This window comes from Tympanuchus pallidicinctus, unplaced genomic scaffold (genome assembly GCF_026119805.1).
Source record: "Tympanuchus pallidicinctus isolate F22 unplaced genomic scaffold, pur_lepc_1.0 scaffold3, whole genome shotgun sequence".
Lineage (NCBI taxonomy): Eukaryota > Metazoa > Chordata > Aves > Galliformes > Phasianidae > Tympanuchus > Tympanuchus pallidicinctus.
Genome location: NW_026294747.1, coordinates 54,084,021 through 54,108,037, shown reverse-complemented (window position 1 = coordinate 54,108,037; position 24,017 = coordinate 54,084,021). Strand labels below are relative to the sequence as shown.

At 44.8% G+C, this 24,017-nt stretch overlaps 2 protein-coding genes across 4 annotated transcripts in view; one reads left to right on the top strand and one right to left on the bottom strand.

Moving 5' to 3' along the window:
- LOC128086674 (inositol 1,4,5-trisphosphate receptor-interacting protein-like 1) overlaps positions 1-24,017 on the top strand; it is a 112,552-nt gene that overhangs the window by 84,167 nt on the left and 4,368 nt on the right. The window lies entirely within an intron of this gene.
- Positions 8,646-23,014, bottom strand: LOC128086678 (potassium channel subfamily K member 16-like). Of its 3 annotated transcripts, none has more exons than XM_052695549.1 (6): positions 20,828-23,006; positions 19,380-19,723; positions 17,242-17,362; positions 14,857-15,023; positions 13,155-13,320; positions 8,646-10,364 (listed from the first exon to the last, which is right to left on the bottom strand). In XM_052695549.1, exons 2-6 carry the CDS (start codon positions 19,572-19,574, stop codon positions 10,039-10,041), a joined length of 975 nt encoding a protein of 324 aa, XP_052551509.1. In that variant the 5' UTR covers positions 19,575-19,723; positions 20,828-23,006; the 3' UTR covers positions 8,646-10,038. The 3 variants fall into 3 exon arrangements, 2 of the variants coding, with proteins under 2 accessions (XP_052551509.1, XP_052551508.1); XM_052695548.1 differs by having other exon boundaries at positions 13,155-13,323; positions 20,828-23,002; XR_008209474.1 differs by having other exon boundaries at positions 10,246-10,364; positions 13,155-13,323; positions 14,922-15,023; positions 20,828-23,014.

Below are 24,017 nucleotides of genomic sequence, written 5' to 3'. Positions count from 1 at the left end.
ATGGTGGAAGGGCTCCGGTATTATTGATTTGCTTTGATCTATAAAATTGCTGTGGAGCTCCTTGAAAATGCATGAGACGAACTGTGCAGCTTCAGCTGGCGTTGGATCCTGACTGCTGCAGCACAAAATCTAACTCTGGAGTTACCTTGAGTGGGAACGAAGGAGCACTTAAAGGTTTGTCAGGAGTTGAGGGTGGTTTTAAAGCTGGCTCTGCTTCCTGACTCTGGTCCTCCTAAGGGCAGGGACGATGTGATTTAGGGACACTGTCAGTGCATTGTCGATTCAAGGTCAACATTTTATGATGGCCAGGCTGTCATGTCTGCTGTCCATGGAGAAATCCCTGTTTCATTCAGCTCTGGGTCTTGTGCCAGGTTCTTAGTGCTGCACTGGGTATGAGCCAGGATCCTGCTGGAGGCAATATCCAATGCAACACTGTGTCACCACGTTGGATTCCTTGTCCTCAGGGAAACAAGCAATAAGTATTTCTCTCATCTTCCTATGGCTATTCAAGAATACTGGATAGGAAGACACTTCCTCAAATCCTCAAGGCTAATCTGCTCCCTCTGGCAACCATGTCACTCAAATCCTTGATAAACCTCAGTTTTGGCAGTAATTAAACTGTTTGGCCCTTTAAACCATGGTGAGTCTCATGCACATTGAATCCTTTTTTTTTCTGCCGAGTATGCAAGCGTGTTGTAGAGCATTTTCTAGCAGAGCTTGGCTGCTGTCATTTTCAGCTCACACCTTCTACTCCCATCCCATCTGTGCCTGGCACTATTTTCATGCATAATACATCGATCATCTGCAGCGTGGTGGTGGGGAAATCATCACTTCAAGTCACTTGTCTGAATTCAAGCCACATCTGAGCTCTATCATTTGGTGAATCTTATCCGTGTTGTCTGATAGGGGGAAAGTAAAACAACCGGAAGATCTCAGGCTCCTCCTGGCTGCAAAGACTCCAGTGGAAATGCTGCTTGGGTTTATAACCCTCTGAAGGCCTCAAACCTTGTAGAAACTCACACAACTGTGATGCACCCCTGCAGCAATGCTAGGTAGGGGGTGAGGGATGAGTGTGCGTATCTTGGCTTTCTGCAGTGTGAAGGACCAGGATCTCCTCTCTTATCTTCGAAGACTTGCTAGTTTCTAAGCATGCTTCTCCCAACTTACACCAGCTCTACTGGGAAGAGCACTGGTGCTTCATTCTGGAAGGCATCTTCAAAGGGGAACGCACACTTCACAAACTTGATTTTGAAGTCTCTCAGGAAGGCTTTGCAAACAAAAGCTCACATTCCAGAGTAAGTAGAAAGTCCTTGGTTCCTGGTGGTGAAAGCTTCCTACCAGAATTATTCCCAGAGGCAGTATAGGCTTTGCATTTTGCCTCATCTAAATGCATTAGGAGGAGTATTATATTTCACATGTGCTGCATGTTGATGTAATTCTCCTGACACGTCTGTTTGCACCATTATGAAATAAGGGATTTCCTTTTCCTTTCTTTCTGCGTTTGCCCTGCTCTCCGGGGATCTCCAGGATATGATCCATTGGCATACGAGGATTACACTTCTTACACAGAGGACTTAAAAAAAGCTTCGTCATTGGGCTAAGAGAGGTCTCAGGACAGCATCCTACATTAGCAGTGCTTGACTGCAATGTCAGCCTTTGGTTGGAAGAGATCCATTAATCTTCTGTGTCATACCCCCACCCGCTTCAGCTTGGCTCTATACATTTATCAGGATGAGCACTGGGATGTGGGAGGTTTTTGAGCATCTTTTTGTGCAAAAACACCATCCCTGTGCCTAAAGGAGCTGGGGAACCCAGCACTGCAGCCTGCCCAGGGTGACCGACCAGAGCTCAGCATCAGGGCAGAGCCACAGCACTGGTGGCTTTGTTCTGTGTCATAGCTACTCTGGGATAGGGATGATGGAAATACCTGCAGAATCTGTATTTTTCCTGCTGGGCAAATGTGCACTGCTAAAAGACTGGAAGTGAACTTGGTAGCCCAAGGGGAAAGGAGGAGAGGAATTTCTTGATCAGATAACACTGACCTTACTGCACAGGCTAAAAGCTATGCTGCCTCGCACCACACAGGCATCTGCTCAAGGGTTATCTGCTCAGATCCCTTCTATCCCTTTTCCAGGGCTGACTGCTGCATTCCTCAGCTCAGCAGGCGTATTGTACACACATTTGTACACTGCAGAAATGAATATACATATTGGTAGATGAGGTAGTGGAGGACATACCTCGCTTTTGCCTTCATGTACAGCTGTGGGCAAAGAACCTGTCATTACTAAATTCTGTAAAGATTAAATATGTCTATTTTAAATATTAAAAATATAAATGTAAATCTATGTGATGAGCTTACATCCACATGCACACAAGTACACGTGCTCTTACATTAGCATAAAGTGCATGTAAAATGTTTGCATGCATGACTACATGCAAGTGCTCTCTCTTTTTTCTGGGAACTGAGCTCTTTTTCTGGGTGAATCAGAAGCCCTTCCTCTTGTCTGTCTGTCCCAGACAGGAGGGGAACGTATGAGCATATTCCTGGAAGTCAAAGCCTGCAATTGGGTTTTTCTGCTTTTCTGACATTGAATGCTTCTCTTTTGTTTGGGTTGATGCTGACATCTGGAGGCTGCTCTGCAGCAGTGTGTGCACATTAATTTCTGGCTGTGTGAACATCTCTGCAGCTGTGTGCAGCTCTTGCTATGTAGATTTTTGCTCATTTTCATGGCCGTGCCTTATAAGAAGCACCGTTCATCTGTTCTGCTATGCCAGCGTGACTTGACCCAGGGCAGGCCTGGCATTTGGATGTATTTGGGTAGAGTTTAGCATGTTTGTACTGGTTCCCTGTTCATTAACACCTGCTCGTGACCTGGACAGCAAACACAAGCCCGAACTGGAATAAGGCAAGTCTGAATACAAAGCAAGCCTTGATCTGACCAAGTTAAAGAGACACATGGGGAGAACTGAAGCAGAATTTTCATGATAGAAAAAGAACTTACTGCTTCAGTTGATGGACATTTGGCGCATTACTGAAATCCACAGGGATGGTTCAACCTGCAGTGCAGGCTGTCTTACACTGCTGACTTCAAAAATGACCCTATACCCGTAATCCCATAGGGAAGAGTTTGTCTTTCTTCTGCTCCATCTCTCTGTGTTGTGCTGTCACTGCGTGTGATGGATGGTCCTGGATGCGGAATGACAACGTTTCTGCAACTCATTTCTCTGCTTTTTGGCATCTCTGAGCTTTGGGGTTTACAGCATGAGGCCACCTTCCCCTCCTTTTGCTCATGAACTCTGAGGAAACTATCTGCCAAGGCAAGGCTTTTCATATGGAAATTTGCAGCCCTGCTTTTAACTTTCCAGAAATATAGCTGAAAGGCACCCTGGCCACGACATCAAAGCCATGCCTGCTTTGGTATGGTTTATCTCTGCTCATTACTGCAAATACCAGTATGCAAATTGTCATGCACCAGAAGCCATGCTTCTCCCTTAACAAGCATTTTCCTCCAATGAGGAGGTTTCCCACCTTTACTGACTGAGGCCCCAAAGGGCCATGGGACAGTGACAGGAGGTGTCATTGCCAAACACCAGCCCTACAACTGAGCTATGTTAGAGCATGGAGCCCAGACCACCTACAGTCAGGTTTTTGCAGACCTACTGCAAGCAAAGTTGCACTTTCACAACCACTGCTAGGAAATCCTCTTCTTGGTTTCCTCTGGGCAGTTTCTGGCTGTTTGGCATCACCAAACTGTGCTATCAGCATTGCTATTGCACTCGCTACTTAAGCTCAGGGTAGACCTTGCTACTAGGCAGGGGTTCTCTAGGAGCTACTCACAGATTCTGGTAATAGTGGTGAGCTCTGATTTACCCACTCTTTGTCCCATCACCAACTTGGTGGCTGGGAGGAAAGAAAGGCAGAAAGAAAAAAGATCCATAAAGCAAACAACCATTGGGAAACTGGCCAAAGTTCTACAGACACAGTAAAATAACCTCTTATTGATTTCTATCTACTTTTAGGAAATGCAAATGCACTGTGTATGTATAGATGTATATGTAAGGCACTCGGTGAGTCATTTAAGTGGATAGGAATGAACTGCAGGGTTTTCAGCAGAAGTTCTGACAAGTCCTTGTCTGGTTTTGATACATGATTTTCTGTGTGCCTTGCTATGATAACAGTTGTCTTTGAGAAACTGGATTTAACTCCAATCACATTTGTTCTTTAAGAATAGCAGTGTCTTTCTGGCTAGTGCCTCTCAAGGAAGCCATTAACTTAAATTGTTACTCCCTTCATTCTTTAATGACGCGTGGTTGTTATTATTATCCTTCTGCTTATCAGCATATTTCTCTTTCTGGGGATGTATTATTTCATGCTTTGGCATCTTACCACAAAAATACAGCTATAGTTTCCAACCACATATGTGAGAATAATTGAAAGAGAAATTTGGGACAGTATTTGTTCAGGAGACATGTCTCCTAAATCATGTTGAACCGGCAATTAAATGGATTCGATAATTGCCCTAACTTTAACTCAGCAAAATGAGCTTTCCCAAACCTCTGGTGGAGAATTATCCTAATCAAGTCCAGAACCCCTCAAGATAGGAATGGCTGTATTTTCTTAGCAGCTTCGGTGCTGCTTGAGCTCATATCCCACGGTGGAGGTGAGGCTGGCTGCAGGTCAGTAGAGGCAAGGATGGGTGCTCTGACTATCTCCAGAACTTGTTATCTCAAGAATAACTCAGTGTTGGCTTTGCTAGCATTGAACCAGCAGTGCTGCCCCAGGCCAGTCCTCAGCCACAGATGCTGGAGCCCCCACGGGTTCTCCTTTCCTTACAGTATGAGAGCTGACACAAAACCTTGCAGGACATCATGTTGGACCTGCTGTTGAAGTGGTCCAGAAAAGGCCACAAAGATAGTCAGAAGGCTGGAGCATCTTCCCTACAAAGAAAGGCTGAGGGCTGGAAGTGTTCAGCCTGCAGAAAGAAGGCTCTTAGGAGACCTCTTTGAAGCCTTTCAGCACTTGAATGGACCTTTCAAACAGAAGGGAGAGCGATTTTTTTATATGTGCAGGCAGCGATAGGGCAAGGGTGAATGGCTTTGAACTAAAAGGAGGTTTGTGTTAGATGTCAGGGGGAAATCCTTCATTCAGAGGGTGGTGAGGACCTGGCACTGCTGCCCAGAGCTGTGGGTGCCCCATCCCTGCAGGTGCCCAAGGCCGCGGACGAGGCCCTGCTCAGCCTGAGCTGGGGGAGCAGCCAGCCCTCTGCAGGGGCAGCAGAACTAATGCTCTTTAAGATCCTTTCCAACTCAACCCGTTCTATGATTTTCAAGGCCACTTTAAACCCTTCTGAAACGATACAAGGGAATTTAGCCAAAAAACTCTGGCTTCTGTGGTGATTGCTTGTTGTTGTTGTTTTCTTGGGTGCAATCATGAGGGATGGAGAACAGGTCTCTGGAAAGCGAGGAGTTCTGTTTGTTGAACCATTTCTGAGCTGGATGCAGAGCCTTTTGGGCTCAAGTCAGGAGAGAATTCACATCTCCAAGTATGACAGAATGGAAAATAATATGTGTGTGGCCCAATTTTAGTGATTTCTGTAAAAAAGAAAAGATCCCGCTGGCTATATGATATTACATTAGCCAAGCAGTTCCATTTGAGTAGTCTCTCTGCTTCCAGAAAGAAAAAAAAAAACAAAGAAAAAAACCCATCACAACTAATCTCTCCAAACGAACAGACTATTAATTGAAGGAGACCTCAAAAGTTCCCTAAACAATCTCATATACTAATTAAAGACAGATCAAAGTGCAGTTTCTCGTATTCTCTCTGGAGGCAAACGGATTTCTCAGGGGCTTCTTTCTGAAGGAAAGATAATTTCTCATGGCATTTTCCTCGGTTTCAAGTGCAGAAATGCACACTGTTTGCTAGCTGGCAGCAAGGCTGTGGGTGATGTATGAGGAGCAGCTCAGCCTGAATGCAGGAACATGCTGCTGCCGTTTAATCCAAGATAATTCACGATCCTACCCCTGGAATTTTTCAGCAACTTGTTAAATGTATGGGAAAGCATTTGGCCTGCCTTGGAAATGTTCCTTGCTTTGAAAAAGAGCTGCAGTGGGAGAGCTGGCAGCGGTGGTCTGTGAAAGCTGGATTTCCCCTCATGGCACAGCAGAGCTGGGTGGCTGTGAGGGCTCTTTTACAGCCAGGAAAAGCTGCAGGATGCACAGAGTGCTAAGGGAAAAGTCCCTCTGGAGGGTGGCTGCTGGCACAGAAGGAGCTGGGGCTGGATTTGACTCCTGCTTTCTCTGCTTTGGGCATCAGCAACGTGCTGAAGAGCCAGAGCTTGGCTTATACTCAAAAGCCTTGCAATCGTTTCGAATCTCTGGCTGTGGAGGAGAAACTCTGTTCTAACTTTGCTGTCAACTCAAGATGATCTTAATCCTAGCAACTACAGGAACACTGGCTGGGTCAGATTTATCAGTCAGTAGGCAATCCCAGGACACCTGGGGTTGAGAGGGCACCAGCCCAGGTGTTTGTTAAAGGCTTTGTGCCTGAGCTCAGGCAACACATTAGATTTTCTCTGAGGCCTTACTATTTGCACAGAAATCAACAGCTCCCTCTTCTAGGGGTGATGCGAGGACAAGATCTGCCGTGGTTGTGCACTGTTTGCAGGGTGATAATGCTGGAAGTGAGGAGGCTGCTCCAGCACAGAGAGGTTTGTTGCTGTGCCTAAACCCTTTTGGAGACGACTTCATTCTTCAGCAGAAACACGAGAGAGAAACAACACTGTATCGAAAAATGTTCTTTTCCCACCCTGGCTCGCAGCTTTCTTGGGCTTCTCTCCTTTCCTTTCCCACCGGAGAGAAAAGCAAAGAAAAGACTTTGCAGCACACAGCCACAAGAGGGCACAAGAAACCAAGCTGAAACCCTCAAAAGGCCTTTCTGCAGCTGCAAGGATTTGGGAGCATGCTGATTGCTTTCTTAGAGCAGCCACCTGAATTTCTCCTGAGGGAAAGCTTTGGTGCTTTTTTTTTTTTTATGCTTGTGTATGTGTTTTCTCTATACACAGCCCCACTGGAGTGACACCTCACTACATCGTGTCTGAAGGAGGGCAGCTCTGTGACAGCAGTTCCTGCCTTGTGTCCCACATTCCCTGGTCCTTTTGCCCTTCCTGAGCTGCCTGAACAAACACCCTTGATTGCTCTGTGATGCAGTGGGACGTTATCAGTCTGGACGTAGAGTTTGGGTGGTGCTGTGTGGAACCAGGGGCTGGACTCAATGATCCTTGGGGGTCCCCTCCAACTTAGAATGGAATCATAGAATCATAGAATGGTTTGGGTTGAAAGGGACCTTTAGGATTATCCAGTTCCACTCCCCACTATAGGCAGGAACACCTCCTTCTAGACTGGGTTGCTCACAGCCCCATCCAGCCTGGCCTTGAATGCTTCCAGGGAAGCATTCCATCTACAACCACTCTGGGCAACCTGTTCCAACTGGGGATGTTCTATGGTTCTATGATTTGTCATGACAGGGAACAAGTGGGACACTGGAAACATGCTGAAGAAGGTGTTGACTTCAAGATATTTCTGGGAGGAATGTTTCCCTCCCTGTTCTTTTTCTCTCCAGCAGCATGAAGAAAGAGAGAACTGGGCTTGTTTAGCTTGGAGAAGCCTCCAGGGAGACCTTATTGTGGCCTTCCAGTACTTGAAGGGAGCGTATAAACAGGAGGGGTAATGGCTGTTCATATGGGCTGATAGTGATAGGACAAGGGGGAATGGCCTTAAACTGAGACAAGAGAGGTTTAGGTTAGATGTTAGGAGGAAGTTTTTCACCCAGAGGGTGGTGAGGCACTGGCACAGGTTGCCCAAGGAGGCTGTGGATGCCCCATCCCTGCAGGCATTCAAGGCCAGGCTGGATGTGGCTCTGGGCAGCCTGGGCTGCTGGTTGGTGACCTGCACACAGCAGGGGGTTGGAACTGGATGAGCATTAGATGCTCTAACCTTGAGCACTAGATGGTCCTTTTTAACCCAGGCCATTCTATCATTCTATGGTTCTATGAAACCGACACACACACCTTGAGGTTGGGAGACATCAGGAACCATCCTGGAAGGGACAACGAGGCCATGCAATGTGGCCATCACAGCTCAAGGCAGATCACACCTCTCTAAACCAGCCCTCATAGCATCTCTGTTAGATTGAGGATGGGGTTAATGGTCCCCGTGGGAAGGACTAGGCAAAGGCAGTAGAGAAGAAAACACACTTTGAAAATAAGCCAAGGCTTGTTGAGAGAGCATAAGTTGGTGACAAGATCCCTGTCTGGGAGCAACTGTTTCTTCTGCCTGGCCAGGATGTTGTGCTGTGACAGCAACAGCTTGCATAGGGATTGCGAGGGACACACATGGGGACTGCTGTGTGCTATGACACCCTGCCCTGACTTTGGGCAGTTCTTGTTCCTGCTGCCTCAGAAAGGCTTCCTGAGAAGGAGAGATGTTAGATTAGAAGTTAGCCTTGAGGCTAACACTGGGAAATAATTTGTGGAGGGAAAGAAAGTACATACTTGGTCGGGTCTACATGCCAGATCTTGAACCAGCAGGGCTGTTTTGGCAAGAACTGTGGGTTTGTTTGACTGAAAAAGATATGAGTTCAAGGCTGATTGCATCTTTACGGCCTAGAATTGCTTTACAGCTGTAATTTATTCTCCCTTTTGTACAGGAATAGCTCTGGCAAGAGTTGGTTTTGCTAAAACTAACACCCGGAGGGTTAGCCAAGTGCAATTATTCACTGCCTGACAAAACAGAAACTCAGGATCGTGAAAACCTGTGAAGCAACAGGTTCAGCACCAAGCAGAGGGAAGCACTCCATGTGCTGAGTGTATGGACTGCCTTGAGAGAGTCTTGAGGGTGCTGATGTGAGGTGGACAGGTTTGCAGACTTTGAAGTACACATTACTCCACCTCTTGCTCGGACAGCAGGGGAGCCACCAGCTTCTGGAAGAGATACTGCAAGAAATTCATGGCAGAGTTCTCCTGTACTCTTGACACACATAAGGCACCTGATGGAGTGATCAACCCATTTGAATGCCAGGATCTTCACCTAGGGATAGCCTGACTGGCAGTACATCTAAAACACCATTCACAAGTTTGTCATCCTTCTCTCCCTGGTTGAAGGCAAGATGGCAGTGTTTAGACAGCACTAGCACTTGGAAAGGTACTTTAGCACAGCATAGTAGGATTGCTTTTTAATGACATCTTAGCACCTGTGGAGCACAAACAGAAGCAAGGCTTTGATGCAGTGAGGACTCCTCCATTCAAACATGTTTCTGATCTTGTAAAATCCTTATGAAATATAATCATTATAAAATCTGAACTTGTATGTTCATCAGAAAGGTTTTTCAAAGCTGCAGGGATAAGAAATGAAGTTGCTTTTATTCATCTTAGCGTAAATCAGGAATATGTAGAATTAATCATAATACAGGTATCCTTTTTCTAACCTTGCTCATCCATCTCTGCACTGAGCCCAGGTCTTGTCCTTCAAACACAGCTTTCAGATCATGCCAGTTCATCCTATGTGATGTCTCAAATCAAGGCATGTTATATGCCCTTATTTCTTCTTCTTCCAAAGGTGCTGGTATTACTCAGAAACTCAGAAAAGCTTGTACATGTCAGCTCCAAGAAGAGATGTGATTTTTTTTTTACAAGCAGCAAAATCCAAATACAGTAAGCAAGCTCTACCACACCCCTCCTTTGCATTTTCATGGAAGCATCTTAAAAAAGCCTCACAAAATGGGTGCACTTGTAATGTTTTAGCACAAGATGGCTGCAAACTGTAGAGCAAATTTCATATCATTAATGTTGTGTTTCTGTGTAACTGAAAGTCTTGAGCTCTAAATGGCCATACTTCAGCAAAAGGTGGGATAAACTTAATTTCCATGGGAATTTCTTTAGAATAATGCACTAGCAAATTTCCAATGAAGAATTAAATGTCTGTGCTAAAGCATATGGCCAGTATTTTTGGCTATCAGAAAACACTTTTTCATTTTTTGTTTGTTCAGAACCTGCTGCTACTAACTCCATTTTCCTGTCCACCCTCTGCTGCTAATGACTCCATTTTCTGGGCATCCCCTTCAGCACGAGGTGCTATCAGTTCTTCTTCTGGAATAAACTGAACAGGCCAGCACCTTCTTGGTTGGCTTGCTGCATTATCCTCACCCACCTTTCCAATTTGATGAAGATCCTTGACAATTATTTTCTCAGTATCTTCTAGAACCGTTGTCAATAAATTAAATAGGAGAGCAATCCAGGCAAGTCCAAAAAGAATCCAAATGGCCACAATTGTTCGGTAGTAGGAAAAATAAATCCTGCCAGGTTGTTTACCTGCAGGTAGGGGGAGAGAAAGGAGGAGAAAATTAACAAATTAAACTGGCCTTGCCTGTGTAAAACAGGCAAGCCTAATGGACTCAATTAATGTATTTTACACTGAATGCTTCAAGGTGACTTTCATTGTGATGGAATACTACAGTATGCAATGTATAAAATACAACAGCAGTACTCCAGGTCAGAGGAAAGCGTGTTCTAGATTCAGGCTGACTGAGTCTCTTGTGTCTTCAATTTTATATATGTTAGCACACATGATGGTCTCTCCAAAAGATATACTGAGATTGGTGTGGATTGGCCTCCAAGCAAGTTACTGTGATTCTGTAAAATGCAATTATGACCTGATAGGTAATTGCTCTAAATTATTGATATGCTTAATTGAAATTGCAATTCCTACTTGACTTTTGAATGGACTCAGGAGCATTTTCCATTAATAAAGTAGATGACTGATGAGAACTCACTACTTGCCAAGAACACAAGTTTCTGTGTTGGCAATTAGTGGACTGGAGCTTATTTCATGCAGACTGTACCACTTAGCATCACCTACCCTTACACACCCACTTTTCTGCATGGGTCACTTCATTTGTTTGCTCAGACGTCAGCAATCCACAAGCAATGTTCAGAAAGCATTTGTTCCTACTGCATCTAGTTCCCCTCTGTTGAAATGATACGGTCCAGGCATCAGCACAAAAACTTGGTAATGCTGCTTGGTGAATGTTGCAAGTCATTGTTAAGGGTGAATCCATATAGCAGAGATAACAGCAACATGCATGGACAGGGAGATCACCACAATCTGGTGGAGCATTTCACATTCTGAAGCTGCCCAGAAGAGATCAGGATGCTGGCATCCCATTTCATGTCCTGCAGCGCTTTGCATTAAATAAATCAACTAGTTGGATTTTTGTACTTCATCATGCAAAGCTCTGGAAATGGGGCAGCAGTGAGCTGGTTTGTAATCATGAATAGATAACCGACAGCTGGTTTTATTTCTTTTGCTGGGACTGAGAAGCTGTCAGGTAGAGAAGCTGTCAGGCTTCCTGTAAAGCATCTCTTTTTCTGTTCTGTGTGAAGTTCATCATGTGGGGTTAGGACTTCAACACTGTTTGCAAAGCAGCTAGTAATATCTACATAGCGTTAACTCAAAGCTGAACATCAGTAAGGCATAAAGCTGGTTCACAGACCAAGGGGAGTTTCACCCTAGAAATGTCACCCATGTGTACACGTGCTGAGAACAGCTGAATCAGGACTGTCAACTTCCTAGGATTTCTCCCCATACAAAACAGGCTTTATCTCATCCTTGAAGTACAGCAGCTACAAAAATCAGAATTACTAAAATGCAAATAAATTCATGCCTGTCCTCTTCCATTTGGTCAGCACAAAACTATTGGTCATTTGTAATCAATTCTAAACACATAAGATGAAGAACATTCATTCTGATTGTTGTGTTCAGAAGCTGTGTGTGGCATTAAAACTTATCATAGAATTGCTCAGGTTGGAAAAGACCTTCAAGATCATCAAGTCCAACCACAACCTAACCATACTACCCTAACTCTAACCACCCTCTGCTAAATCATGTCCCTGAGCACCACATCCAAACAGTTTTTAAACACGTTCAGGGCTGGTGACTCAACCACCTCCCTGGGGAGCCTATTGCAGTGCATAACAACCCTTTCTGTCAAAGAAGTTTTTCCTGATATCCAACCTAAACTTACCCTGGCACAACTTGAGGCATTTTACTGCCATTGTTTGAAAACTACTGCAGGAAAAAAATACTGCAGCTCCAGTTAAATCATCTTAAAGAAGAACTCACAGAGCCAGGAGGCTCGTCTAATTCGTTTAACCGTGTTTGTAAAATAACATGTTTACACCTGAGGAAAGTGCTATTGAAGTAGCTATTCTGGGGCTATTGCTCTTGTAATTGCAAAACTCAAGTATTAGCTCCAAAGCTTCCTTCTTGTACCAGTGCCGAGGAAAAGCCTGTATTGGAGAGATGCTGGCAGAACAGGTTGCTGTAGAGAAATCCTTGATACTTCAAGGAATCCAGGTGTTCTGTTGCTTCTCCCATGGACACACACTTGACTCCTGGTTTTCACTGTGGATTTCTTCTAGAAGCTGATTCTGTTCAGAGTGTATTTTGACCAGCAGAGTCACACAGTGTTTTGAGAAGCACACCAACAAGCTGGAGTGTGGCTTCAACGGTGTGACATCAGAGGAACCTCCTAAGCTCTAACTTGGGAAGACACAGCACATGCAGCAGTGCATGAGGATACTAAAGAAGGCTGCTCTTAAAGTGACGTACCTATTTAAGATCCACTTCTCATAGATTTTCATGAGTAGATTTTCCCACTGTCCTGTGACTATAGTTTCTACTTCTTGGACTTCTGTAAAATCATGTCTTCTGAAACACAAGCACTTATATTTTTACTGTATACTCTGAAATGTAAGTCTTAGGTGGCTAAAGCAGGGATATGAATCTTATATGGCAGTCACAACTATCTCCTTTTCATATATGCAAACTCCTAGGCTTGTTGAATTCTACCCTTCCCTCCCCAAAATATTTGGCTTTTTGCACCCCATCTCATTACGTTTATACAACTCTGTGCTTTCATCAGCTCATGAAATCCTAGAAAGACAAGTATTTCCTCCAAAATCTTACAAAGCAAAGACTGGTCAAAGACTAGACAGAAGATTTGTCTCTAGAGTACATTGATGACCTGTGCGGTCAACCCACAGTAATTAAAGTTGCAACCCTGGTGCTTTGCTGCACCTCCTCTCTGAAACCAATCTTACCTACTACGTAATCTCCAAAGCCAATGGTGCTGAGGGTGATAAATGCAAAGTAAATTCCTTCACTGTAGGACCAACCCTCTGTGATCTGGAAGAACAGTGATGGCAAACATAGGAACACTAGGATCCCAGTCACAAGGAAGAACAGAAGGGTCAGAAATTTGATCTTCTTCTGAAAAAGAAACAACTAAATTACAATCATGATTTGACACACTAGCAGGCCATATATAACTCTTGGTATTCAAAATGGGTGACCACCTAGGAATACCTTCTATAATCACTGTGTGTTGCCATGAAGCAGGGGGAATCTATGCATTAAAGGTGTTCCATATCCATAATAAACCTGAGAGATATAGTCTTTTTTTTTTTTTTTTTTAATTTATTTACTCTGTTAGCCTTTAATGCCCACGCATACGGAAGGAATTCCCAATGACTTTTACCAGAATTAGGCCATTTCCAGTTTTCACCAAACGACATCACTTTTAGCTAGCTTTCAGACATTCAGGTATTCCCAAGAACACTCAATTTTGCCTTGGAAAATAGATGTTTAAAAAAATAATTTCCAATATTGCTTGCAGTATCTTACAGAGTCTTGACTGTTAACTTTATCATTGCATCTGTACCACAACTTAAATCCTACCCAGTGGATAAGTGACTATGAGGAGACCTTTAACAAACAAACTCCTGATGAAGAAGTGTCTAGCCAGTGACTTTTGAACCATCCTACCACCAAGCAGCTATGAAGAAACTATGGTTGGATAAAAAGACTTGTCAGACAGTAAGATTTTTCAACCAGATACATCTATCTTATATGCACATTTTTTAAGTCCAGATTGTCTGGAAATGAATGGCAACTGCTGGGTATTTTCTCATGCCTTTATGTGTTGTGCTTGTGCTAGATTCAACATCTAATCTAGCCTTACATGCTACTTAAGTTTGCCAGACACAGGAGGACATTGAACAGTTTGATCAGGGTTGTCTGTAACATTCATACCTAATCCTAATGAAGAGAATTACAGCAGGAGACACAGAAGAGCCATTATCACTTCATCAGAAGCATTGAGAGACTGTGAGAAGCTCCCAATAACCTGGGCCATAACCAGAACAGGATACCGTGCCTCCAGCCCCCTGCAAGTGCCTCCTCACCTCACAGCAGCTGGGCTCAAATGGGCAACTTGAGCCTCAATTTTCCTTGCTGTAGAAGTCAAATGCGGAAAGGGACTAAAGGACTGCATAACGAATAAGGAGGGGTGACACGTTAAGCACTGAGCCAGCCTCTACTGAAACTCCTACAGCTCAGCTACTTCACAGCTCTCTTCTCTCAAGGTGAGATGCTAGATCACCTATCTCTGAGCTGCCAATAAAGAGGGGCAGGTACTTCCCTAGTGTTAGCTCCTGAGATAAGTGTCTAGAGAAGTGGAAGGAAGCACTCTCTCTCTCTCTCTCTCTCTCTCTCTCTTTCCACTGATTGCTGAAGTGGGCTCAGACATGCTATGTAGATGAACAGGCAAAGCGTATTCCCCTCTCTGAAAACCTCCTCTATTTGCCTCCTCTGCTTAGCTCTGCAGGGAAAGAATACTTCTTTTCCTCTCCTAGCACAATGCCCAACACGGCAAGAGAAACGTAACAGAGGATAATGCCAGGATGTATCTTGGAAAAAAGCCTAGAAACTAGCATGTCACTGTGCCTAAGTAAAACCAATTACCTTTCTCATTCCTTTTTCGTACAGGAATTTCCCCAGCTTTTTACACAGCAGTGAGAGGATCTTACCAACACGGTGCAGAAAAACAATATTCAGAGGGATTCCAAAGAGAGCAAAAAAGACACAGAAGATCTGGCCCCCAACAGTTTTAGGACGTAGTGTGCCATAACCTATGAGAAGAAAGATATGTCAGAGGGGATATTCCAGAGAGCTGGAGCAATCCATGATCACATTCACACACAACCAAGCCTGGCCTGCCTTTGTTTCCAGAAAATGTGGCTAGCACTTCCTAGCCTACATACTCACTTTTCTCTGGCAAAACTAGAAAGCAGAAATGATTCATCCTGGATGTTCTGTGGGATGCAGAGTGCTGTTCTTACAACCAAGCCTTAATGGGAATGAAAGCGTAATCTAAAAGCAGTTATGGAAAATACGCATTTCCCGTGAGAAATACACAGGAAGACAAAAACCAGAAGGCTGGGGACCTGGAAGATGTCAAGTCTAGAGTCTCAGGCTGTTTCTCATGCCAGAATCAAACAATCTGCCTTCTTGTAGATATGCCTGTGTGTTAGTGACCTCCGTGGCTGAATGCCTGCAGGTTGGTACGTCCAGATACTGGCTGAGACACTGTAGGGTGCATTACAGTACCTTGCACTAATTAACCCAGACCTTACTGGTAGTCAGTTCATTCATGCCAGAGAGATGATTTTCTTAAAATTCTATTACAAGAGGATTTAGATAAGTAATGGAACAACAGCTGCAGAACTCCAAACATATCCTTTAATGGACTGTAGGCTTTGCTGCTCTTAGACCCCATGAGGTACATCTTTAAGTGCTAGAGTTCTGTACTTTGTGTATGTCCTTATTTTATCCTCACCATGAGAAAAAGCACTTTCCAGAGCACAGTTCAACTCAAGACATCCATTATTTGGAAAACTGCATGTTTTCCTCTGGGGAGATGACAAATAAAACAACTGAGTGATTAACTGGCTGCTAAGACTCAGATGCTCGAGGTGTTTTGTGCTTCCTGTTGCACAAATATTGCATTTTCATGGCAGCAAAGCCAAGATAGGTGAAGATGGGTAAAAGTACCTCACTAAGAGACCTATGCAGTAAGGGGGCAGAGAAACAAGCAAATGGGACTTTTCCTGGGACAGCCTTTCTCGCTCAGTGGGGAAACAAATTTGATGGGAAGAAACCCTTTTGCTTGGGAGAGAAATGCCACAATGAAAAAACTACAATAATAAAGGTAATGGCAAGGAATGGATTGGCTATTAATATGTAAATATTGCTGTTTCCATGAAATGTCTGTCTTTCATGTGATGGGTCAGGAGGCTTCCAGAGTACTCAGCAGTTTTCTATAATAAAATGACCTCTTCAACACTGATGGAGTCTGACTTATATCCACAGTGCTGAGGAGCAGAAAAATAAAAAAAATCAGTGAGATTTGATTTTCAGTTCAAGTTCTTTGGTGGTGTTTGGACAATGTTATCAACAGGGGCAAGCGATTCTTCTTTCTCTTCTCCAGATCCTCCTGAAGAATTTTTCTGTGTTATACTAAAAGGGTTCCAGCAGATGAGTGCAAACTGCTGGAAAACACTATGCTCAAGTCTCTACATCCCCTTTCTTCTATGGCAAGAAATATGGGTTCATGCAACACCAACACACCTGCCACGATGCTGGGGCACCACAGGGACCCAAGACATGTCACACTTACAGGTGACAGGCACAGCTGTGCTTAGGGTGTAGTGGGAGAGGCCTCAGCTTGTGAAAACATACATTTAACCCTCACTGCATGACAGTGTGAAGCAGCAGCCATAAGCATACTCAAATTCTGCAGGCCTTTGCTTTTTGGGATGCATATTTGAGGGAAAGGGAGAGGCAGGGAGGGGCAAGCAGCCCCTGGGATGGTCAGAATAGCTTGAAGAAGCAGTGCAAAAGTCTTAGAAATTGCCTTGTCCTCTTCTCATTTCTTCCTTCCCAGCAAAGTTCACTTATTTCATACCATTCTTTTATGCTTTACTCCACTCCCAGATTTAAAGCCTGTCTGACCATAGAATAAAAATCAGATGTTGGACAGTCAAATCTTCTACCCACAACTGACAGCAGAACAAGATTTTAATAGATGGCTTGAAAAGAAGAAACAAGTGAGGAAAAAAAAAAGAAAAAGAAAAAAGATCAAAATGAAAGACTATTGGTATTTTAAAATTCAAAGTAATACACAAAGATTTGGGCATCAGTGAGGGCTCAGGACCATGTCAGTAGCTGCTTCCCATGCAAGCCAATAAAGAACTGGACTTTCTATCCTTGAAAGTTTAGGTCCTAGTAAGCAGACATAAACATCACACACACACACACACACACAAATATGGGAATCACAGAACAGACCTATTGTGGAGACCACTGTGCCTGCAAAGAAGAAGGAGTTACTGAAATCCCAGTTGCTGTTTTCAGTCTGTGATTCATTTCCAATAGGGTAAACTCCGTTCTGAATTGCTTCAGTCAGGTTCTGGAAGGGAAGGCATTATTATTATTTTTTTTAATCAACGCAACTGCTTTTCTCAAGTCTTTGCTGAATGAGTGCTACAGATTAAGACAACTGCTGCTCCTTTCCTGTGAACACCACTCACTTTGTTTTCGTTAATGCTCTAACACCACTCACACCTTTGCTGCCAAGGTTAGCTGGCAGGTTTTTGAAAGTTTGCCTTTTGCCCTGCAGTTATGTTGAGTGCTCTTATGGCTTTTAGGAGAACTTGTTTGTTTCAGTGTGAAGTTCGCCCCTAAAGACCTTGCTTCTTGCAGGCTAAGTACTTGAGGGGGGGGGAGGGAAGGGATCTACAGAAGACACAGCAGAACAAAGCAGCCCACCAATTGAACTGATGGGGCGCCTGGTTTTGAGTTTGCCCTTGAGATTTTAGTGGTGCAGCTGGGATCTAATTGCTCACCTGTATGCAGGCATTAGTGAGTTACAGCTGGGTACACGTGACACACACAAAATGTAGTTTTAAGGCTGTAGTCTCATTGGAGCTACATATTTATAAAGTCACTGGTTTGCAAAGCATTAATACTGATGCAACTACAATCAGAATCCAGCCTGACGTACAGCATTCTGCAAGGGGCATGCGTGAACCTGGACAATATTGACAATGCAGCCTTCAAGATGAAGTTCAGTGAACATCTGTTGGAGAAGGCTTGGGTTGAATTGAGACTGTCCTGTGGCAGGGTGTTATCTCCCAAGCCCTTCCAGCCCTATCATCAATAACTCTATGCATTTTCAGTCCCCTTCCTTCTGTGGATTTCATTCTAAATGATGCTGGTTTTTCTGAGTCTTAAAAAACAAGAAAAACAACAAGAAAGAAACCCAGTATCCAACTGGCCTGCCTCAGCAAGCAGAGGACATTCATCTAGACATCTGGGATGCAGACTGATTTCTACAGAAGCAGCAGAAACAAAACCAAGGCTGAGCCCAAGCAAAGACAAGGTATTAGATGAAATAAACTGCACCAGGAAGGCTTTAACTCCTCTTCCCTCACCATTTTACTACAGTCCCAGAAAGTCAAGGCTAACGTAAGTCCTGGCAACCCTTGCACAAGGATTGTCCTGAAGAAGTTTATTTTTTTTTCTTCTCTCCTACCCATCCCCCCCCCTCCAAAAGAAAAAAATAAAATAAAATCCACGATGAAGGGGATGCATGCACATGTGAACTCTGAGCTGAGCCACTGTTTGCATTTTTAGAAATAGTGGTTCCCTCCCTTCTCTCCTTATCTTCAAAATACGCTCATTAAGAGCTCCGTTACTTTCCCGTGCAGACATGCTTCCTGGCAAGGCTATTTGCAATCCTTGTTTCCTTTGCACTGTAGCAAATGCAGCTAAGAAACATCTATGATGGAGTGAGAAATGTAGTCAATCTCAGTTTCCCATGCTGTGACTAGAAGCTCCTTTCTCTTGACTGTGCTGCCTATTTAACTTCTGCAGCACAGAATCATAGGATGACTTGAGTTGTAAGGGACCTCGAGGATCACCAAGTTCCAACCCCCAGCATTTTCTAGAAAGAAACCCTGACTGTGTTATGCTTCCTGTAGGAATTTAAGCATCTTTATTTTCCTCCAACAGATTATTTCAGGGTTTGCTACATTGTTCTCTTGTGCTGTGTGTGGCAACCACTTCCATCATTTTCAGACAGCCTCATTTTTCTGCTGTGCCACCCACTGGAGATGAGCATAGCCCCACTGAAAGATGTACCAGCAGGAGGCACAAACCCAAAGAACTGAGCCATCTTAGAGCAGGGAGTGTTAACAGCTGACACACAACGTTTTATCACACCACATCAACTTGTACTTGTGTACAGATCAGTATGATCTACCTCCTTAAACCAGGGAACGGGTTTGGGGTTTGCAAAAATAATCCAGATGAACACACCAGCAAGAACACAGAGAGAGAGTTATCTTTGCAGCAAGGATGAATAGGAAATAACATCTGAGGGGGAAATGGGCAGGAGAAAGGGCTTGCACGGGGCGGGCACCCACCTTCATAAACTGCTCCATCTCTGCCACTGTGAGGTGAGTGAAATTCTGCAGAAAAGCCTCCTTCATCTGAGCAGCTGCCATTTTCTGCTGCTTTTCGGCAGTCCTCTCCAGTGCCTGGAACACCGCTGCACCCACCAGCAAGTAGACGAAGTAGCTGCCCACCAGCAAACCTGTCTGCAGCTTGCCACTGCACATGGCCCTTGGTAAGGGACAGGGAGAGATTGGTAAATCCCACAAACTCCTGAGGAGCCTCCCCTAGGCAGGAAGAGCCCTCCCAGCTGCTGTTTCCACTGGGATCTTGGGCTGACAGGGACAGCGAGCTGTCAAATACACTCAAGGGGAGGCTGGGAGTTTAAAAAAAAAAAAAAAAGAAAAAAGAAAAAAGAAAAAAAAAAGAACAAAATTAAAACAAAGACAACAACAGCAAAAACAAGCAAAAAAAAACCAAAACCAACCCTTTCCACTCTCTGGGCTGCATGCTGTTTAGGGATTTCCTCTTGTCTGTGAAACTCTGACTTGCTGAGTTCTCAGGAAAAATGAGTCAGGATGTTAGGAGCTGGCAGGTGGCCATCTCCTCCTGCTCAAGGAACACTCACCAGAGGCTCTAGGCACAGGTGAGGACAGTCCTCAAAGGGCCCACAGTGGAGCTTTCTTGGAGAAAAACACTGTTTTCCCTTCTCCGCCTCCAACTGATGCCTAGAACTGTGCCCCAAGGCTCACAAAGGCCCTTCTTGCTCTGTGTTCAGGGGCAGCATCGGGCAAATGCAGCTGGACTGCTCTCCTGCAGTTCACTAATCTGCTTGTAGGACAGAGAATGATCATGAAGACCTGCAAAGAGCAAACTAGGAGAACCAGGCAATGTGCTTAATGTCAGGACTGCCACTGGGAAGAGCCAAGAGGAGCATAGAATCATAGAAACGTTTGAGTTGGAAGGGGCCCTAAAAAGCCATCAGGTCCCACTCTGCAAGGAGGGACACCTATAGCCTCATGAGGTGCTCAGAGCCCCGTGCAGTTTGATCTCCAGTGTCTCCATGGCATCTCCCACCTCCTTGGGCAACCTGTGCCAGTGCCTTACCACGCTTTTTGAAAAAAATTTATTCCTTATATCCAATCTAAATCTCCTCTCTTTTAGCTTGAAACCATTTCCCTCTGTCCTGTCATAACAGACCCTGCTGAAGAGTCTGATCCCTTCTTTCTTATACCCCCTTTCATGAAATTCAGCAAAGATCAGTGCAAAGTCATGCCCCAAGGAAAGCAGAACCCTTAGCAAGGACTGACTAACTGTGGAGCAACTCTGAGGAAAATGATGTGAGGATCCAGAGAGGCTCTGCAATCTCCATTTCTGTGTTTTCTATGACCCAGTTGGATACAGTCCTGAACACCTGGTTTGACCGCAGAGATGATATAATTTTGAGGAAAAGGTTGGACCTGCCGAGGTCACTTCTCACCTGAATTATCCTGTGATCCTGCAATGTCAGGAAAGAATTAATTACAGAAAAGTCATACTGGTATCAGCACATAGAAAAAAATGCAGAGGCTTGGAGGCTGGTTTCATGGAGCTGATGTAAACAAGAAACGGCAGATGGCTCCACTCTGACAAGTGCAGGTTGTCCTTTCACACATAAATCTGTTTTACCTCAGAGGAAAACAGGAAAACTATGAATGAAACTAAGTAGCTCTGCAACACCTTTAAAATGAAAAGATTTTCATTAAAGTTACTGGAAAAGGGCTTGTAGAATCCGGATCTGACTTCCTTTCACTTCTTTTGAAGCTACAGAGTGTGGAAGGTGTATTTTTTCCTCAGATCTCATCGGCTTCTGTACTGTTCTGTAAATAAGAGCACCTGCAGCTTTACCTTTTCATGTCTCTCAGACTCCCAGCTCTGTGAGATGAGAGAAACACCATTATGTATGCAAATACTGTATTTCCTCATCTACAGACTGCAGGCATGCGGGTAACAGAGAAGAATTCTTTTCTCAGTAAGATGGAAGGAAAAACATGAATCTCATAGAAGATGCTGAGAGTTTTGAATTCACTTGCAGTTGTTTAACCAGGGTGGGTAACGGAGCCATGTTCTTCTCATGCTCTCTTTATTGGTTTAGTAGTTCCTCATTCTTATTTTGGACTCTCAATATGATCACAGCTGTTTTTTAGAGACAGCTCTTTCACAATCTATTCATCTCCTAGCATAGAGGCAATTCCTCTGCCCCTCTGCTCTGTCTTTGTCATCCAAAAAGCTTTTAACCTTCAATTTTAGTGTCCCAGTTGTGTTATTTGTCCCACCGTGTTTTCATGATACCAATTAGGTCACAGTTTTCTAATTGCACAGTGACTTCCAGCTCCTCTTGCTAATTTCTAAGTCAGCCTGCATTAAAGTAATGGCATTTCAGCCGGGCTATCAGCCATGTTATGTTCTCGGAGGAGCCCTCCCGAATCCCTCTGGGAAAAATCGGAGGTTTTCCCCTTCTGCTTTCTAAAGTGACAGTGTTCCCTGCCTCTTCCCTGTCACTCAGAAGTACATCTCCTTCCCTCACTGAATCTTCAGCCCAGGATGTTTTTGCTCCACTGGTCAGCTGCATCCCATCCAATGTCAACGTGCCTGGTCTCTCAAAAAGACATCATCAATCACGGAACCCAAAACTTTGAATGTGACACCACCCACACACCAGTCATTCAACTGATCTGTTCTCCTCCTTCTACCTGGCTCCCAGGCGGAGGTCCCTGGGAGGTCCCCTGGGAGGTCCCTCCCCATACTCCCAATTCCTTCAACATCCTTCCAAGGAACATGAAGTCTCTTTTAATATTTGAAATTTCCTTCTTGCAGCCTCAGCTGACCCAACTTGAAGAAGCAGGAGTGGATCGTATTCCTCTGGCTTTATAAGACTCAGTAGCCTCTTCTTATTGTCTGGGCGACGGACAAATGGGTACCTCTGAGCGAGGAGTCCTCAGTTACTAACATCCTTTGCCTGTTTTTGGTGGCATTGATTCTAAATTGGGTCCTTGGTTGGAGCAACTTAATGTGGTTGTCTCTTCCTGAGTCTAAATCATTTACCCGTGCCCTCACCTTTTTCCAATCCCGGGCCCTTGCATCTGTTGCTTAAGGGCACTACAGGAGGAGACAACTCGTGCTCTAAGCAGAGACGAAGGTCCAGTTTCCCCTGTCTTGTGTGTTTCTGTGGTCTGTCTTCTCAAAGTTGGAATCTAGTTTAGTTTCCTCCTCTTGCAGGAATTTAAGACAGGGCTGGCAGTCTGCCCATGTCACTGCGCAACACCAGGCATCAATCTCTACCTATCTGATTTCTGAATACTACTCATCCAGGTGATTTCTTCATGCAATTCAGCCATTTGCTCAAAAAGTTCATCAAGCAAAGCACACTGCACCCACAATACCCCTCTCTGCCTTCAGGCCTTTAGTCCTTCCTGCACGAACTACCACACCAAGACCAAACTGATATGCCACGTGCTGATTGCCACGTTCCTGGTCACTCCATCCCTGAGGCTGCCTTTGTACATATTAGGGTATTATGCTGCTCCATTTCAGAATGTTCCTGCGCTGGAGCTGATTGCCTTGGAGAATATAGCATGTTTACTATTTGTGCAGGCTGACTGACAGCCTTGGAACTGAGCTTAAGTACAGGTAGGTTGAAATGGGTTCTTGGGCTATTGGCAGGGTGAGCGGAAGCCTTGGAGGGACTGGCCAGTGCTCTGGTAATTATGAAGGTTGCGTGTCTGGTAAGGTAGTTAATATCTTTTGTTCCAATACCAGGACACAACCAGTGACGCAGCTATGGGACCAGGGAAAGAGAAGTGATGCAGACTTCTCACAACTGCATTTTTTACACAGTCTATTGCAGGGAAATCCATGCAGCGAGATCCGGTAATGGAGGGCAGGGAGCATTTCCTGCCTGGGACACAACGTGCTGGGACAACCCAGCCGCAGCCCTGTTCTTGCTCCCTTCTGATCCCATAGTACCCATGGTACAAACATATTCTTTTTCTACTCATGGCATTCGTTATCTTGCTGCAGCTTCGTGCATTCAGTGTCCTCAGGCTGATTATAGCCCGAAATGAACTCCAGATTAATGGAAATGCTATCAGTTGCCACAGAAATACCTTGTCATGCGGTAGCAGTTGTACTTCCTATTGTGCTTAGAACTAGAACTCTTAGATGACCCTAATTTTTACACTTTCTTATAGTGCTCCTATAAATACCTCTTACTCATATCTGTGGTCAGCACATTCAGTCTCCTAGCATGAGTCACTATGTTTTTTATTCTGTGATCTTATGCTAGGCTATTACATGCTCAGATGCCTCAGAACAGGGCCGATGGCAGGGCCATGGGGCCCTGGGCAGCTGGGTGGGGCCGAAGGGTGGGGCCGGGGCATTGTGACATCGCGGTGCATCACAGTGCGGGGCTGGTATTGAGGCCGTGAGCAGGCAGCCAAGCTCCACTTTGGCCTGGGCCAGCGGTGAGTACAGCAGCAGGGGGAGGGCTGTGCTGGGCCGGGCGCAAATGCTGGCCCGCGAGAGGTTTGGGAGCCTGCAGTGGTGGCAGCGAGCTCTCAGGGAGCCTGCGAGCAGCTCTGCGGGCAGTCACCACCAGCGCCGGCCTCGGCCCTTGCTGCCCCCCAGCTCCC

Bases quoted from the DNA above. Each gene is read 5' to 3' on its own strand.
- LOC128086678 (XM_052695548.1), bottom strand. From the start codon at position 19,574: ATGTGCAGTGGCAAGCTGCAGACAGGTTTGCTGGTGGGCAGCTACTTC. The intron at 15,024-17,241 runs GTCTGTTCTGTG...TTCTTCTCATAG, and splicing joins CACAGTGGTCTCCACAATAG to GTTATGGCACACTACGTCCT. The intron at 10,365-13,154 runs GTAAGATTGGTT...CCCTACCTGCAG, and splicing joins CTTTGGAGATTACGTAGTAG to GTAAACAACCTGGCAGGATT.